This window comes from Lipomyces tetrasporus, assembly GCF_029532465.1.
Source record: "Lipomyces tetrasporus strain NRRL Y-64009 chromosome Unknown POJ06scaffold_15, whole genome shotgun sequence".
Taxonomy (NCBI): Eukaryota; Fungi; Ascomycota; class Lipomycetes; order Lipomycetales; family Lipomycetaceae; genus Lipomyces; species Lipomyces tetrasporus.
The window spans coordinates 4,369-20,512 of record NW_026611610.1 but is presented as its reverse complement, the minus strand read 5'-3'; the positions used below and the strand labels follow the sequence as shown (position 1 = coordinate 20,512).

Sequence of the window (16,144 nt, the reverse complement as noted above, 5' to 3'; positions counted from 1 at the left end):
ATATATAGTGGAAGCGATGAAAGAAAAGCTGCATAGAGAATATCCACTTACGGTGCCAGAGAGTATTCAACCGACTAAAAGAGCTGAGAAGCCGACGTTAGAGTCTCGTATGCTCTCGAAAATCCAACGAAGAGCTTTGCGGTCAGATATCGAGAGGTACTTTGCTGAAGAGACAGTAGATGTAGCATCTACTGAGGAAGGATGGCTGTTGCGGTGGTGGAGAGCTCATAAAGAGGAGTACCCACAGATGGCAGCTGCAGCAAGAGACTACCTCGCAATCCCGGCCTCTGAGGTTGCGGTTGAGAGGCTATTCAGTCAAGGTAGAGATCTACTAGGAATTAGGAGGAACTCGTTGGAATCGGGGACTATGAGGACACTCACATTACTGGCAGATCAATACGCGAAGGAATCGGACATGTAATTAGGCATTTGTACTTCATTCTTCTTTTAAACCTTATTAAGCCTTAGGTCACGTGCCTGACTATACGATTTTTTGCGAGCGACTCGGGTGATTGCTCGTATAGTTAATCGTAAACTTTTACAGCCAATCGTATAGTAATCGTATAGACTATACAATTACGAGTTACGAGTTGCTCGCAAATCGTACCCACCCCTAATCAAATGTTTAGTTAGTCGACCATAAATGAAAACTATGGCTAATGTAGGAATGGGAGATTCGTCGCTGGTGAATCAGAAGCGTCCAAGAATCGACTACGACGCACGCCTAGCTAGAGCACTGATTGCAGAGCGCGGGTCTGCTATTGTGCGGCATCGTAACATCATTTACGGAAAGCCAAATTACCTTACCTTGTTTGTGCCTCTAGCTGGACTTGATGAGCAGTTCTAGTCGGAGTCTACTTTTACAGAAACGATGCTGCGAATGGAAAAAACGTGGCTGTTGTGATTTGGAACAAGCATGCATATCGTTTTACGGCAAGGAATGACTATCCTGGCTACAAGTATGTAGATTCAAGGGATAAAGAGCTTTGGGTAACTGCAGCCTCTTGCAAACATGAGAATATTATTGGAATTATTATCACAATCTTTGGGGCGGCGGGCCCTCTGGAACTATTGGCACTTTCTGAGATGGTCCCACTTCAGATGGAGATACACAATGATTATTGTCCCACAGTGCGTCATTGTCGTGTATTGCAAAAACTATATACTGAGATGACAACTGAATGGGAGCGATCTTATAGGGCCGACAATCATGTTATTCTTAATGAGAAGTCTCGAGGAGCCTTCGTATATATACATATATATATATACATAAGAAACGCCGCATGCTACCATGCTGAGGAAGCAAGGTTTCCGTTAATAAGACAGTTTATGTGCAATCATTTTCCGGCTCTCGGCGGTTTACCAAATGCCACTAGGTCGCCCTCAATTTGTATAAAATACACATGTACCATTTGGGCAGTTTGAGCGTAATCACGTAATGCAAATTGGGAGGGTATCTACATTTACTGCAAAATTAGTAGCTAACCTGTCATCACTCCTCCAACGATATGAAGCTCTCCAGATTCTCTATCAAACACGTTGTGGGTCAACAATATTGATTCGTGCGGCTCTACTGAGATGTAATCGCGAAGAAGGGCCGCTTGTGCGGGGAGCCTAAAAGTTGATAGCGAGCTTGGGAGCTGCCTGCAACGTAGCCGCTTGGTGGCTGGCGACTATAAAAGCGTGTCTCTTCCGCCTAACAGGTCCTCCAATGTGCTTAAGATACGAACCTATTATCGAGTTCGAAAATGACGATCACGGACTTGCCTGTTCACCGTGCCTGGTGGAAAGAGTCCAATGTCTACCAGATCTACCCGGCGTCGTTCAAAGACTCTAACGGTGACGGAATCGGCGACATTCCCGGCATTGTTTCGGAACTCGATTACATCGCTGATCTCGGCGTGGATATCGTCTGGTTGTGCCCTTGCTACAAGTCTCCTCAGGTCGACATGGGCTATGATATTTCGGACTACAAGGATATCTACGAGAAGTACGGTACCCTGAGCGACGTTGATGAGCTGATCAGCGGCTTGCATAAACGGGGTCTAAAGTTCCTTATGGATCTCGTTGTAAACCACACGTCTGATCAGCATGAGTGGTTCCAGTCGGCCATTTCTTCAAAGGACAGCGAGTACCGCGATTGGTATATCTGGAAAAAGCCAAAGTATGCAGCCGATGGAACGCGTCAGCCGCCCAACAACTGGGTATCGCATTTTGGTGGTATGTGCGGAAGTTGGAACTCTACAAGTGCGTTTCTAATAGTGTATTCTAGGTAGCGCATGGGAGTACGATGAGAATAGTGGTGAATATTATCTGCATTTATTTTTTAAGGACCAACCTGACCTCAATTGGGAAAATCCCCGCGTGCGTGATGCCGTTCACGACATTATGCGTTTCTGGCTCGATCGCGGCGTCGATGGCTTCCGCATGGACGTTATAAACTACATTAGCAAGGATCCTGAGATGCCAGATGCGCCTATCACAAATCCCCATACCAAATACCAGAATGGACGCATGCACTATGCGACTGGCCCTCGTCTGCACGAATATCTTCAAGGCCTTGGTGAAATTCTGAAAGAATATAATGCGTTCAGCGTCGGCGAGATGCCATCCGTCTTCGACCCCACTGAGATTATCAAGGCGGTCGGATTTGAGCGCAACGAGCTTAACATGATCTTTCAATTCGAGATCGTCAATATTGACCACGGCCGATCGGGTATGTATACCCCTCGTACCTGGCAGCTCACCGAACTGAAGACAATTGTCAACAAATGGCAGACATTTATGCAAACAAATGACGGCTGGAACGCACTTTATCTGGAAAATCATGACCAGGCTAGGTCTGTTTCGCGATTTGCGTCAGACGCGCCAGCTGTGCGCAAACTTGCTGCGAAAATGTTGGCTACATTCTTGGGGTTCCAGTCTGGGTCAATCTTTGTTTACCAGGGTCAAGAGCTCGGTCTTGCGAATGTGCCGAAAGAGTGGGGATTTGACAAGTACCGTGATCTCTGGTCTCTTAACATCTACGACGCACGCGCTGCAGCTGGAGCGTCTAAAGAAGAGCTTGACAGTATTCGTGTCGAAATGCAAAAAAAAGCGCGAGACAACGCGCGAACGCCGATGCAGTGGGACACAACTGTTAATGCTGGATTTAGTACAGTCAGGCCGTGGATGGACGTCAATGAAGATTATAAAGAATGGAATGCCGAATCCCAGAAGAATGACTCCGATAGCCTATATGCGTATTGGCAGTCCATTTTCCGTCTGCGGCGCGAATTCAAAGATGTACTAGTCTACGGTACATTCTCTCTTCTAGACGCGCCTAATGACAGCGTATTTGCGTATACGCGAGTGTATGGGTCATCCGAAGTGCTAGTCATCACGTCATTTAAGGATTTTGATGTTAAGTGGACTTTACCAAATGAATATATTAAGCGAGGAAAGGTCTTGTTGTCAAATTACGATAAAGGGGATGTGGTAGGGGAAATTGTATTACGTCCGTTTGAGGCGTTGGTCTTGTTGGCTCAGTGATTTGATCTTGCATTTTTTGGTATTTATTAGAATTTATAAATAGTGTAATGTGCTCCTGCAGACTTTCTTTAAGATGGAACACCCAAAGTTATTGCCTTTAAGTCTATTATACGCTAACTAATCTTCATGTCACTTCAGTTGCAGTCTAGATCGACTCATTTCTATACCGGGAATGCCAATTTATCCCGTACTATATTATCTTATACCAAGTACAGGGTGTAAATGGATAGACGGATTGGCGGATTTTAGCGGATAGGATATCCATGTGGAGATACTGAGAGATCTCCGCCAACTGCCAGATAGGTGGCAGCCAAAGGAACAGACCTAACCCTAAGCACCCGCACAAGTCGCCAGGGACCAAACAGGGCCAGAAAGGTCCCAACAGTAGCCTGGGATGATAGGGTTAGGGTCAGGTTACTTCGGGATCGGAGTTTTCTGATGTCACATTCCCCCGGTGATGCCTACTTACGCTATCGGCCGGTCCGTTTACCCGTCAACGATTTAATTCCTGGATGACTGATCCTAACGTAGCGGAAAGTCCGCTGCTTCCGTCGTCCGTCCTCGACGCTTTCGGGGTAGAGGGGCAAGCCGTCCGTGCTTCCGAGGGCATGGGTACAAGTTTCTTTGTCGGGAACGCGGTGTTCAAGCACGTGGCTAATGAGCATCAGGCACAAGTGGTATGGTGCGCTACAGTACTTGATGGATTACAGGTTGATGGAGTTCGAATACCGCGGCCATTAACATCTCGCGAGGGCCGTTATGTCGTCGACGGGTGGGCGGCGTCAGAGTTCGTGTCGGGAGAAACTGGTCCAGCAGGTCGATGGGAGCAGATATTGGCCGCGTCTCGTGCTCTCCATAAAGCGCTTTCGAGAATTCCCTGTCCAGGGTTCATCCGCCAACGAGTCTCTCCCTGGGCTACAGCTGATCGAGTTGCTTGGGACGAAGTGACAATCGCACCCCTCGAAGAACTACGGCAGCCATTCGAACGTCTAAATTCCATTAAGCAATCTATCGACCACGACTCACCTCAGATAATCCATGCGGACTTAGCTGGAAATATCCTCTTCTCAGACGATTTGGATCCGGCAGTCATCGACTTTTCACCGAGCTGGCGTCCTGCTGCATACGGCGATGCTATCGTTGTCGCCGATGGCCTAGTCTGGTATGAGGGAGAAGAGTCATTGATAGACCTCGGTGGTACTACGCGTGACTTGCTTCAACTGCTTGTGCGAGCTCTGATCTTTCGGCTCATTTCCTTTAATGAATTAGTTCGACAGCAGAGACTGCCGTACTCTGATCTTGAAGTCGGGCGATTCAATAGCGCAATTGATCGGGTTGTAAAGCGGCTCACCGAGAGGTAGTCATTAAGAGTAGCATGGAAATGCATTAATAAATACATTACTTTCGTTAAGTTATTTGCGTCCAAGTTTGATATAATCGGTCCGTGGAGCGTTGCAGCGGTTATTACTGTCGCCGCGACAATCAACTAGTGGCCAGGCTCAAAATGGACCAATATTTGTCAAATATCTACAATCATGCGATTTGCATCCCGTAAATATAAATACAGATTGTCGGTGCGTAGGTAATTATCCGTCAAAATATTCACCACTAAAGCACTTGCTCCTCTTGACTAAGTTTTGTCTCCCTGTTTTTCTGATTTGCGCTTGGCGAATGAAAATATGAAAGATATATGGCCGTTAAGCGGTCTATTCCGAGATTATTGTCATCTGATTTGTTCCTGGTCTTTGAATGACTGCATCTGGCTGCTTGATATACGCGTGGTCAATATGAATAAGCTCAATTTTCAAGGTCAAACTCTGAGAACTCTAAGCGTTCGAAGGTTTAGGGTTCCATCCTTTAACTTCGACTCCGCTGGGTGCCATTTGCAACCGTTATTCGCTTAACATAACTTCCTTGTAAGCTTTCTCGTTGGACCTTATCCCGCACGAGGTCGACGGCCGCGGCCTTCAGTCCCAGAGGTATAAGCCAACAGCATTCTTGCACGGTGGGAACACCCAACCTACAGTCAGTAAATATCGAGCCAGCCTTGGCTAAACCAATAGCGGTAGGAGACTAGGAGCGGTATTCTCAGATTTTCATGGCCGTATACGAATTCTGGTTAACGGCAGGAGCGATACGACCACACAAACGGATTCATAATAGGCAACAGACGTCAGGCATCTGTCCGCTTCCCCTAGCCCCTAGCCCATTATTCCCGAGCAACGGACCACGATAGATTCAGCCGCTGAGAGTGCGTATCTTGCATGATAGACGGAACCTGCGATGATCTTATCCCATTCAAGAATGGAACATGGCTGCAGTCCATTAGTAAGACCATGGCTAGCATCAATTAGAGTGTTTTTTCCGACGCGGCTGCCTAGCGCGGCTAAGAAAGAGCTCAGATCACTCTAAACTCTGAAGCCCTGCCCACCCGCTACGACTACGCAAGCACGGTACGCCGAACTCGCATCGTGACCTCCTCTTGGACCATCTCGCGCCGTTCGGGTGCTAGCAACAGATGAAATGGTCCTAACACTGCTAATTTTAGTTCAAGCATGTTGAATGCTGGACACGATTTTCCTGGTTGAGCCAATGAAGTTGACTTAGGGGGCATTTCCCTTTGTACGCCTTTCTTCTACCTGTCATTCTACTGTGTTCTCTCAACCATGGTGGGTCATCATCGACCAAGCTATCCGGCGCACAGTAGGTGTATAAATGCGAGCAATTCTGTCCCGCCAGAAGCGTAGAATATGGCTACGATGTACACAATCTTGCTCTTTGCCGTCCTTGCGTTCTTCGGATATACGTCCGCTCAGGCGGAGTGCGACGCCTGTGTGCAAGCCTCAACAATGTACAATCAAAGCTGTGCTCAGTATTATGAGCAGACCGATGAGACCGTCATCGTGACTACACAATACTACAACTGTCTTTGCTCTCTCACCGACGAATATTCAGCCTGTTACAAGTGCCAGTATGACGAAGCCGACTACCAGTCGTGGTCAGACGACTGGACCTTGACGTGCGACACTTATGCCAACCAGCCAGATACGACGTACACCTTCTCTATTTCTCCTACGGATTCGTACTCCGTGTCAGCTTATCCGACGGAATCATTGACGGCAGGCTCTCCTGCGGGGACATTGAGTTCTTTTTCCTTTTCTGTATCCTTCGAAAGCACCATCGCTACCGAGCAGTCCTCGTCAGAACTGCTGTCGACCATGGGCCAATCTGCCCCTGAGACGGCGTCTGGATTGTCCGGTAGATCTTCTACTACAGCACCGCCGTCCACGCTTATAACATCAACGACGTTGGAAGACCTACTCACGTCGTCAACTTCTGCGCCGAGCACAACGTCAAGCGGGGCGGCTGGCGTCCTAAGCCCGTCCTGGTCTTTCGCATGCGGTCTCCTCTTCTTTTTGATGGCCTAGGCGAATTTGGCGTCAAGATTTTCAGATTGGTTTTATGTCTGCATCTGCAGGGTATATATCAATTGGTTGGCTAGTATTAGCGGATGAAGTAATAAAGTCATTCCTCTTATGCAGAAGCAAAGTCGGTGTCCCACCGCATTCGGTAGCCAATGCCAGCCTTACATGACTATCCTCACCAACTAGCGTATATTTGTCGTCGGACCCCCGGATAGCACAATCTTTGCGATAATTCGCATGCCAAAGTCACGGGAAAGCAACACATCAATTGCTCTTCTTCCAGACGTAGAACACAATGGGCGAGACCGGGGAATAGAAAACATTTGTCGAAGGACGCCTTCCTCAACAATCTAGATAACCGCCTAATTTAATGTACTAGGGTCTAGCTAGTTTACGGACAGTTTGACCAGTTATCGTCCACTTACTCGCCGCCAATAAACGCTGACTCCACTCCCCATAACGTTTTCGCTTACCGGCCCGAGTCTCGGCACTCGCTGACAAGATTGAGCCGCACAATTTCACCATCTTAAGGGAAGAACGCCTAGAACGACTCCTACAGCCCATACGTAACAGCACAACGCCGTTGACAACCCGTTTATTGATATTATCTTTGCTAAGGCACTGACACGTATTCTAGGTAGATAGAAAATGAAGTCTGGCTGTTGGAATATGTTCCTCATAGTCGGAATCAATAACTATGATCTGAGCGTGACTGCGGACCGTAGCCCTACTCAAATAGAGCGAGAGCAATTGGACGTGCGTCGTTGTCTGGCTCGTTGGCATATTCGAAAGTGAGAGCGAAACGCGAGAGACGTAAAATTGTTATCAGAGTGTTAACTAAAGATTTCTGATTGGAATTGTTATCGAGGGTACTCGAAGACATCGATGTCTGAAATTTCGGCTCGCTGGAAAGTAGAGAAAAGTCGGAGAACAAGGTGTTGTCACTTAAATGGAGTACGTTGACGAGGGGCGCTGATAGCAAGACAGTTGGCAGTATGGTGCCTAAAGTCTAATCTCGACAATTAGGAGAACCCTAACCCGATCTCACTTTCCTGTCAAAAATCCCGAGAGGGTGGTTAGGATTAACTCAGGATAATTCCACCCTGACAGGAAGTGCCAAATCCAGATCCCGTAACCCGCAGGAACAGTACGACAGTGAGATCCCGAGCTCTAAATTCGGATTTCGAGCTTGTAGAGAATCGCCGACCGTGGACCAGGCGCGACCTTCCCTATGATTCATATTATCACTGTGTTTAATTACACCTGGACCTTGAAGGGTAAGCTATAGCCATAAGGTCACATGACCCTCAACTTTTAGTGAGTCCCACGACACCCTCAATTTTCAACATGACGCTAGACCCTAGCCCAGCCGGCTATCGGCGGGCGTGTCGCGAAAGGACGCGCTTTGCGGCCCACGGGGGTCGCTTTCTATGCTGCATACGGGGTGAAGACGTCAATCATAAACTGGCAGAAACTCTATGAATTCCAGTTTTGTCCAGATGACTTCATGCGATCAGATGTCATACGATGTAATTGGCGCCACGCTATATGTGACGGTTTTCTATAAGAGGACCCAAAGACCGACTTTCCATCACGTTTTGAGGATGAAATTGCTTGATACTTTCACTGAAAACGAACCAAACAACGAACAGATCTAACATGGGCACCCCTCATAATCCCAACGACGAACGTGAAGACGCCGGATCTACTCAGGTCTGGCTAGTCGGGGGCGGGATTGCCTCCCTTGCAGCTGCAGTGTTCTTGATCAAAGACGCCGCGGTGCCGCCGAGTCACGTACATATCTTCGACCTTCACTCACACCCTGGAGGGGCTGTTACCAGCCTTGGTGATGCTTCGACTGGGTACGTGCTGCACAGCGGACAGCAGATTTCCTACCATGATAGTAGTACCGAAAAGCTCCTCTCGCAAGTTTCATCCACAGAGGTGGGAAAGACGCCATGGGATAAACATAAATACCGCAGTACCGAAGAGAAATATCAAGCGCGACACCTAACTCGCGCGCTCGTCGAGGGTTCGTCGGGTCCCGAGAAGTTGGATTCTCAGAAGCTCGGCCTCAACCTCCGGGATCGGTTGGAACTAATCCGGGTCATGCTGGAGAGCGAGCACGCCTTGGGTCGGAAGATGATTTCGGACGTGTTTCAAGCGGATTTCTTTGACACAAAATTCTGGATGATTTGGTCGACAACGTAGGTCATATATGTCCCATGTGCCTTGCATAGGATCACTGACAGATCTTACAGGTACGCGTTCCATCCCCAGCACAGCGTGGTGGAATTCCGACGGTATCTTCGCAAGTTCGTCCAGGACATCATACATTGCGACACATTGACCGGACCGGATGAAATGCGTTACTCCCAGTACGAGTCAATTATTCAGCCTATCACCAGATTCCTCCAGAACGAAGGTGTGGACTTTCGCCTCAAGGACCGGGTGGTCGACATATTGACCTACCCAAGCAGTGATCCCACTACAGTCTCAGAAATCAAGTACTTAGACTGTGATGGATCAGAAATGCTGGTCACCCTTGATCCTACTGACTTTGTCTTTGTCACTCTTGGGTCAGTTGGTTCAGGAACTGTATTGGGAACAAACAGTGTTGCCCCCAATCTGTCATCTGCCGAATCTCCCGACAGTGGATGGTTCTTATGGTATCAACTTGCAGAAAAATCTAGGAAATTTGGCAATCCATCGAACTTCTGTTCCAGTACCTCAGCTGCGCTGTTGGAAACATTCACCGTGACACTGAAAGATCCCGAATTCTTTGACCGGATCACCAAATTAACAAACAACAAGCCGGGCTCTCAGCCAGTCTTGTCACTGCCTGGAAGTAACTGGGTCCTAAGTCTCAATATTCCCTGTCAACCTGTCTTTCATGGCCAGCCAGATACTGTTCAGGTATTTTCGGGATGGGCCTTGCATCCGGACAGAGAAGGGAACTATGTCAAAAAACCCATGCTTCAATGCTCAGGTTCTGAGATCATGAAGGAGATTCTTCAACATCTAAAATTTCCTGTCACGAACATTCTCGCCAACTCTATCACGATTCCTTGTATAAGCCCTCGGGTCAGATCGCCGTTGCTGGTTCGCTCCCACGACGATCGTCCCTTGGTCATTCCCCATCATACAACCAACATCGCATTCTTGGGCCAGTTTGTGGAAATCCCGGACGAGCCTACCTTGAGCATGGAATACAGTGTCCAGGGCGCCCAGTTTGCGGTCAATCACTTGTTGGGCCTTAAGAAAGAGTTCCCTAAACCATGGAAGAACCATCTTGTGGAGTTCCTGGACTTACTGACATAAGTCCGTGAAGTCGAATTGTGGAACTGGCGTCTGCTGAAAATTGAAATTAAATATTTCTGGTTTGATGGTTTAGTTTAATGTGTATAATTGAAAGTGATGTCTTGTTCTGAGCTGCCTTTAACAGGGAACTTCCAGGAGTATGCTCCCTGCGTCTTTATGACCGGTGGGGCCGTTTGTACTCGTACTTCCCTTTGTCATTGGAATATTTCTCCATTATAGTTGCTGTATGTGTATACTGATGATAGCTGTTCCATGATAACGTGAAATCCGACGCGATCGTCTTAGGAACTACTCGGAGTTAAATTTTTTACGTTAATTCTAACAATGTCGAGGGACGAGGGCGTACGAACAGATAGACCCAAAGAGGAATGGTTGGTAGTTGCCCCATGAATCTCCTTTACTTTATTGATTAAAACGTAAAAAATTAACTAATGACATCAAGTATTGAACAGTACCTGACAAGACGGGGACGTATCGCTATTCGGGCTTTTGTAATTCCTGGACTTTATGGGAGAACTAACTATATCCTCGACATGAAAATATAGTAATTAATACGAAATTAAGTAACTTATAAAACGTAGGTTTTCAAGAACAGCTGTGGCCCGCGGCGTGTTTGGCGTATGGAGGAGATCTACCAGAACTATTAACTTATGCCTAAACTACAACGATAGTCGCTTAATTCATTGTTCATCGCTCGGAAAAGGTCTGTTAATAGAGTATAACCGGCTAATTTTCGTCTATGTTGCTACTTGATCGCGGTGGCTGGATTTCTGTTGTGGGAGGGGTGATGGACCAGAGCGCTCCGGTTCGAGTTGGTGTCTCATCTCTTCAGCGGAAATTAAGTGCATTGCGAGGCTCTGATGGGTTTGCTCCTGACCGGTATTACAATTTCATGGACTCCAGTAGTGAAGAGGATCTTAAAGATAATGTTCACACTCTAACTGTAGATGGGCGCAGCAGACAACTAATCTAGTAGTCGTGGGCACGGTTTCTGGGAAATGTATTCGATCAATCTCAAATTTAAGTCTATAGTACAAGCAACAACGTTAGGGCTTATTTGTCAAGCCGAGAAGTTCTTTCACAGGGACAGAGAAGATTGAGGTAACGGCAAAATCCTCTCGGATACCCACCTGGCAATAATAATAATAAATGCTACGAACCGTACCGCGCAGAAAGAAGTTAGAAGTACAACTACAAGGCAAAATAACGAATGAACAGTTATCGAGGAACAGGCTGTGTGTACGAAGTATTTTCCCATAACAGGATCGCGTGCGCACCCTTGAGCCCCTGAATCGTGTCTCGAACCATTCACGCTGGAAGAAACTCACTGGTGTTGCTTCCATGTGTTGATTGTTGAGGAGATGTGTGGGAATACAATTGCCCAGAACAATTTCCCGAAGGTTTGGTGAGATATTCTGTGGTCGACCGTCCAAACAGTGCGCTCAACAGTTGTCAACTAACTTTATGAGAATTAGTTATCTCGAATAAATTTAATGACGGCTCTGGAACTGCCACTCCTCCTTGTCCTGGTTACCAAAGTACGTAGAGACTGACTGAGTGTAAGTTGCTCTCTGTACCAAAAATATTTAACTGAGGATTTTTGGTGATGTCAGGTTGGGAGTTTATACCTTATCACTAATCGCTCACGATGCCTTGTAGGCGTCAACTAATTGTAGTTTGATATTCTAATGCCCTTGCAGCTAACTAATGACTGCTGTATGGAAGATTGATTATGTTCAATGGTCTCCCATATGGAGGACAACTGGAACGTGTAGACACACTCCCAATCGTCACTACACAAAAGGATTATTTTGTGCCCAAATGGAATGCGCTTATTCCATACATTCATTACAACGACGTATATAGTCGTTTGTTAGGCACCTGAGAACCCGAAAATGAGTGTCAACCACCTGCCTCAGTGAAAACTTGGTCGTCGGCGATGCAACTTGCTAACATGATGTAAGGTCACATGACCCACGCCATTTAGGTCATTTAGCTGGCACCACGAGTCCACGACACACTCAACTTTCAACACAAGATTCGTGGGAACCACTCTCTCGCCTGCAGCACTGCCCTGACCGGCTTGACGAGTTCGTTCGCACGCACCCCCATTGCCCTGCACTTCCCATCACCAATGCTGACCTGCGAGACTAGTGCGCCGCTCGCGATCGTAAACGCAGAACCAAGGATTCGGGACGCATCCTCCGGAGGGGTGGCATGATGTCAAGGGACTGGACTCGGCGGTGGAGGTTCGTCGTTTAAAGTTGTTCTATCTCGGCGGTGGAGGGTTGGGGTTTATGGGGCGTTAAAGTTTTATCATTATCAATTCTATTATCTATGGTTTAGGGTTGTGGTTTTAGCTCACCCTTATTTGATTACTCTTCGATGACTTGTTTGTATTTTTCTCTTTCCTTTTCCCTGTCGATTCTGTATTTAGAATAGTGATCCTAGGTTGGTCTTTTTCTCGGACTCATCGTGGTCCTTGCTGTAGAGGTGGTCGACCAGATATGCCAAACTTTTTAAACACCGATTTCTGATTGCTTTGACACTGTACAGTCTAATCTACAGTATTGTCCTGATTGAGAGGACGCGTCTCGATGCGATGTCCTACCTCAAGGCAGCGTCTACGTTCAACGATTACTAATTCCTCAAGTTTTGTAACCTTTGTTGATTTGGGCTCACGGTCGCGTCGTGAAGAGATTCCAGCGTAGATTCGGGGACTAGATAGGTCGCTGCTGCAGCCCGATTGCTCTGAATTTGGCCTTGGCCGATAGCGAATTTGGCTAAGAGTAGCTGGCCTTCTTTATAAGTCGATTGATCATCAATTGGTTGCTTCATTGTTGTTGTAAGTTAAAAGACGCATTGTAAGCTGCAGGTCGTTTGGGTGCAGTGGCCGGCTTGTGTGCACGGGCTCGCTTGTGGGCACCCGCTCGCTTGTGGAACATGTTATGTGTCAGGCAACCACCTGGCCATGCTACTATTTGAGTCTTGTATAGGGCATAACCATCACATGTCACGGCAGATTGGCCCGGAGTTTCGAGTACCCGGATCTCCGGTCATTGTGTTATCGAATGCCTTTAAGCTCCGCCGCACCTTTGTTGAAATCCGTCGAGGATAGGGTAGATCTGACTATCTGTCCACCCCGAGAGGACGGTCTTGCATTTTTGCCTTTTATTTCATCTATTACCTAATCTGTCAAAATATAGAGACAGATTTGTCCCAGTCGCCCATTTGTTGCGGAAAATGACGTCCGACGACGAGAACGATGATGGATCATTACGTGCTGTATGTAGTGTCAAGATAGTACTGTTCTTCCATTCCAACAGCGGCATTGACTCGTGGACCGTTCTAGTGTGATTCATGCAGGTTAAAAAAGGTTTGCTACATATAACCATTGTTAGTAGTGGTGCTGACAATTACTACTTCTAGATAAAATGTGATAAGAAGGACCCTTGTGGATATTGTTCGTCACGCCATCTCAACTGCCTGAGAACTATGCCCGATGCGCGCAAGCGAAAGCGGTCTAGCTCAGAATCGTATGTCCTATTTCTATTTCACAGGCGAGTGAAACTAATAGAGATTTCAAATTGGCCAGTGATGTACAAGCGCGTCTTGATCATATTCAATCTCAACTCGACAAAATTATGTCTGCTTTGACGGCCGCACGTGCCATGACCATACCGTACAGCCCTCCAAGGTCAGAACATGAATCAGTTTCAATAGCCAGGCAATCGCCTGCATCGGCGTCACTTCCCTCCTCATCTTATTCCACATTTTCGACAAGCACTGAGCCAACAGCTAAATACCTGTCCATTGTACCTTCTCTAGAAGCACATGGCGAACGCAGGTCCGAATCACAACCAGATGCGTTCGCTGGACACTTTGCCAATGTCAAAGTGTTGAACCCCCTGGTGACGAATATTAAGGGACAACTTCAGCATTTGGCAATGGCTTCATTGCCCTCAATGTCGATAGAAGCCCAACTGCTAACTGCAGCACTTCATGAGGAAAGAGACACGTCTAATGAAATGAATTGCATATCTTCGGTGACAAATGCAGAGGAAGATCCGGATTATGAGAAGAATGCAATTACAATGAACGATACAGTTACGCAACAGCAACGTACTGATATTGGCATGCGGGATGCGAGGGCAAATTTGGAATCTCAATGCCCTGCAATGAAGGCGTTGCTTATTGCACCGCTTGATTGCGTTGCTTCAATACCGGCTAATACTTTCAGAGCTTGTAAGGAAAATGTGGCGACTCCAGAAAGTCCTGTTGCTTGTGCTGAAGAGGCACCTGGCGTTCACCAGCTCGTATCCGATTCACCGGTCTCCTCCTTCATAAGTAGAAGTACAGAAGGTAGCGCAGAGATTCCAGGCGACCAGGTATCGAGCGGTAATCCTTTTCATGTGAGTACAGAATCTCTTTGCGTTATAAGTAGGACTCATGCAATAGGAGGCTCTTGATAAGCGTGACAAACTTCAAATGTGCGACAAAGTATTAGGCGAAAAAGATCAGAATAGCTTTCGATCATTCAAGGCTAAGAGCACTATCCCTTTCGGGGATGCCAACTTCGACTGTTTCCAGACACGTTCAGTTACCGTCCGAGGATCGGAGCGGATATTGATACATCATTGTAAGTGCATATTTACCTTGAAGTGGGAGGCACTGACAGGAAATGTTTTTAGGGACAGCCATTTTTGGAGAAATGATGTTTGGCATACTGCACTCGTCGATCAACCCCATGGCTGAAGTTTGGATTCCGGATGCTTTTAGTAATGAAGCGTCTTTTCAAGGCATGCTAGCATATGCTGCGGCCCATATGGCTCATCTTCGCCGTCAAGGTGGCGGCACTGAATATACAATCTACAAGATCGAAGCAATAAGATGTATCCAGAAGTTACTTAATGACGCAACGGCGGCGCTCTCTGACAGTGCAGTTTCAGCTATACTTAGACAAATCAGTATTGAGGTGAGATCACTTAGTTGCTGTCTTCGTATTGACTAATTGTATATAGGACCGATTTGGAAGCCCAACGGTAGCAGATCTGCACCGAACTGGTCTCTTCAATATTATCGAGAAGAAGGGAGGTCTAATGTCGCTCCGTAAAAGCTGGAGACTTGAGTTTCTTCTCTATTGGTACGTTCCCAAGGTGGTGCCTTAAAGTGTCAAGAAATGGTAACCAGCAATTGTTGATAGGTATTTGATTACTTCTAGACCGAAGTTTTACCTTCAGGATGTGCGACATCAAGATCTTTCCGATGATTCGTTAAATAATAGTGGGTGCAAAGATGCTCTCAGGCTCAGTCACTCAAAACTATTGCTGGACCGGTTTGCTGAAGTTTTCAGCTTTTTACATGATCTCAAGGTTCTTACTCAGGAAGGAAGTGATCGAGGAATTCCAGTATTGCCTATTGGAATGGATCCAGCGAATTCCTTGCTTCGACTCTTCAAGAGTGCAGTTGATTCTTCAAGGGGTCTAACACATGAAATCGTTGGAGAAACTTGCCGGCTGGCTAGTCTATTCTACATTACCTCTGTCAAAGCGGACTCGTTGAGACTGGGAACAAATGATATGGAAGTACTAAGCAAGACGTTAAGCGAGACTCAGTTGGCTTGGGAGTATTCGTCAGAGACATTGCTATGGGTTGTGCTAAGAGGAAAGGGTCCTGGATTAGAAAATCCAAGAAGAGCCCAAATGGTACAGTCATTGATGGAGGTTGCGAAATCGTTACCTGAACATTCATGGAGCGTGCTCAAGAAGTTGCTCATCGCCTTTCTGTGGGGTGACGCACAGGACGTTGTCAGCATGTACGAAGAGTTGTTGCTGCTAGTGAGGGGCATGATTGGAAATATCACTTGA

The 16,144-nt window shown here is 46.9% G+C and overlaps 6 protein-coding genes across 6 annotated transcripts; 5 read left to right on the top strand and 1 right to left on the bottom strand.

Moving 5' to 3' along the window:
• Positions 1–1,626: 1,626 nt before the first annotated feature.
• POJ06DRAFT_279103 (glycoside hydrolase superfamily) lies at positions 1,627–3,586 on the top strand. The gene is made up of 2 exons (XM_056189781.1): positions 1,627–2,220; positions 2,273–3,586. Exons 1-2 carry the CDS (start codon positions 1,749–1,751, stop codon positions 3,529–3,531), a joined length of 1,731 nt encoding a protein of 576 aa, XP_056039942.1. The 5' UTR covers positions 1,627–1,748; the 3' UTR covers positions 3,532–3,586.
• Positions 3,587–3,994: 408 nt separating this feature from the next.
• On the top strand, positions 3,995–4,928 carry POJ06DRAFT_263960 (uncharacterized protein). The gene has a single exon (XM_056188955.1). It carries the CDS (start codon positions 4,044–4,046, stop codon positions 4,890–4,892), a length of 849 nt encoding a protein of 282 aa, XP_056039941.1. The 5' UTR covers positions 3,995–4,043; the 3' UTR covers positions 4,893–4,928.
• A 1,119-nt stretch (positions 4,929–6,047) lies between these two features.
• POJ06DRAFT_263959 (uncharacterized protein) lies at positions 6,048–7,011 on the top strand. Its single transcript, XM_056188954.1, has one exon. The coding sequence runs from the start codon at positions 6,282–6,284 to the stop codon at positions 6,957–6,959; it is 678 nt and encodes a 225-aa protein (XP_056039940.1). The 5' UTR covers positions 6,048–6,281; the 3' UTR covers positions 6,960–7,011.
• Positions 7,012–8,615: 1,604 nt separating this feature from the next.
• Positions 8,616–10,277, top strand: POJ06DRAFT_304457 (oleate hydratase; the record flags this gene model as incomplete). Its single annotated transcript, XM_056190836.1, has 2 exons — positions 8,616–9,163; positions 9,218–10,277. The coding sequence occupies 2 exons, from the start codon at positions 8,616–8,618 to the stop codon at positions 10,275–10,277; spliced, it is 1,608 nt and encodes a 535-aa protein (XP_056039939.1).
• A 993-nt stretch (positions 10,278–11,270) lies between these two features.
• POJ06DRAFT_47544 (uncharacterized protein) lies at positions 11,271–11,782 on the bottom strand. The gene has a single exon (XM_056191097.1). It carries the CDS (start codon positions 11,618–11,620, stop codon positions 11,324–11,326), a length of 297 nt encoding a protein of 98 aa, XP_056039938.1. The 5' UTR covers positions 11,621–11,782; the 3' UTR covers positions 11,271–11,323.
• Positions 11,783–13,772: 1,990 nt separating this feature from the next.
• On the top strand, positions 13,773–16,144 carry POJ06DRAFT_272008 (uncharacterized protein; the record flags this gene model as incomplete). Its single annotated transcript, XM_056189542.1, has 6 exons — positions 13,773–13,813; positions 13,873–14,689; positions 14,736–14,916; positions 14,969–15,252; positions 15,299–15,420; positions 15,481–16,144. 6 exons carry the CDS (start codon positions 13,773–13,775, stop codon positions 16,142–16,144), a joined length of 2,109 nt encoding a protein of 702 aa, XP_056039937.1.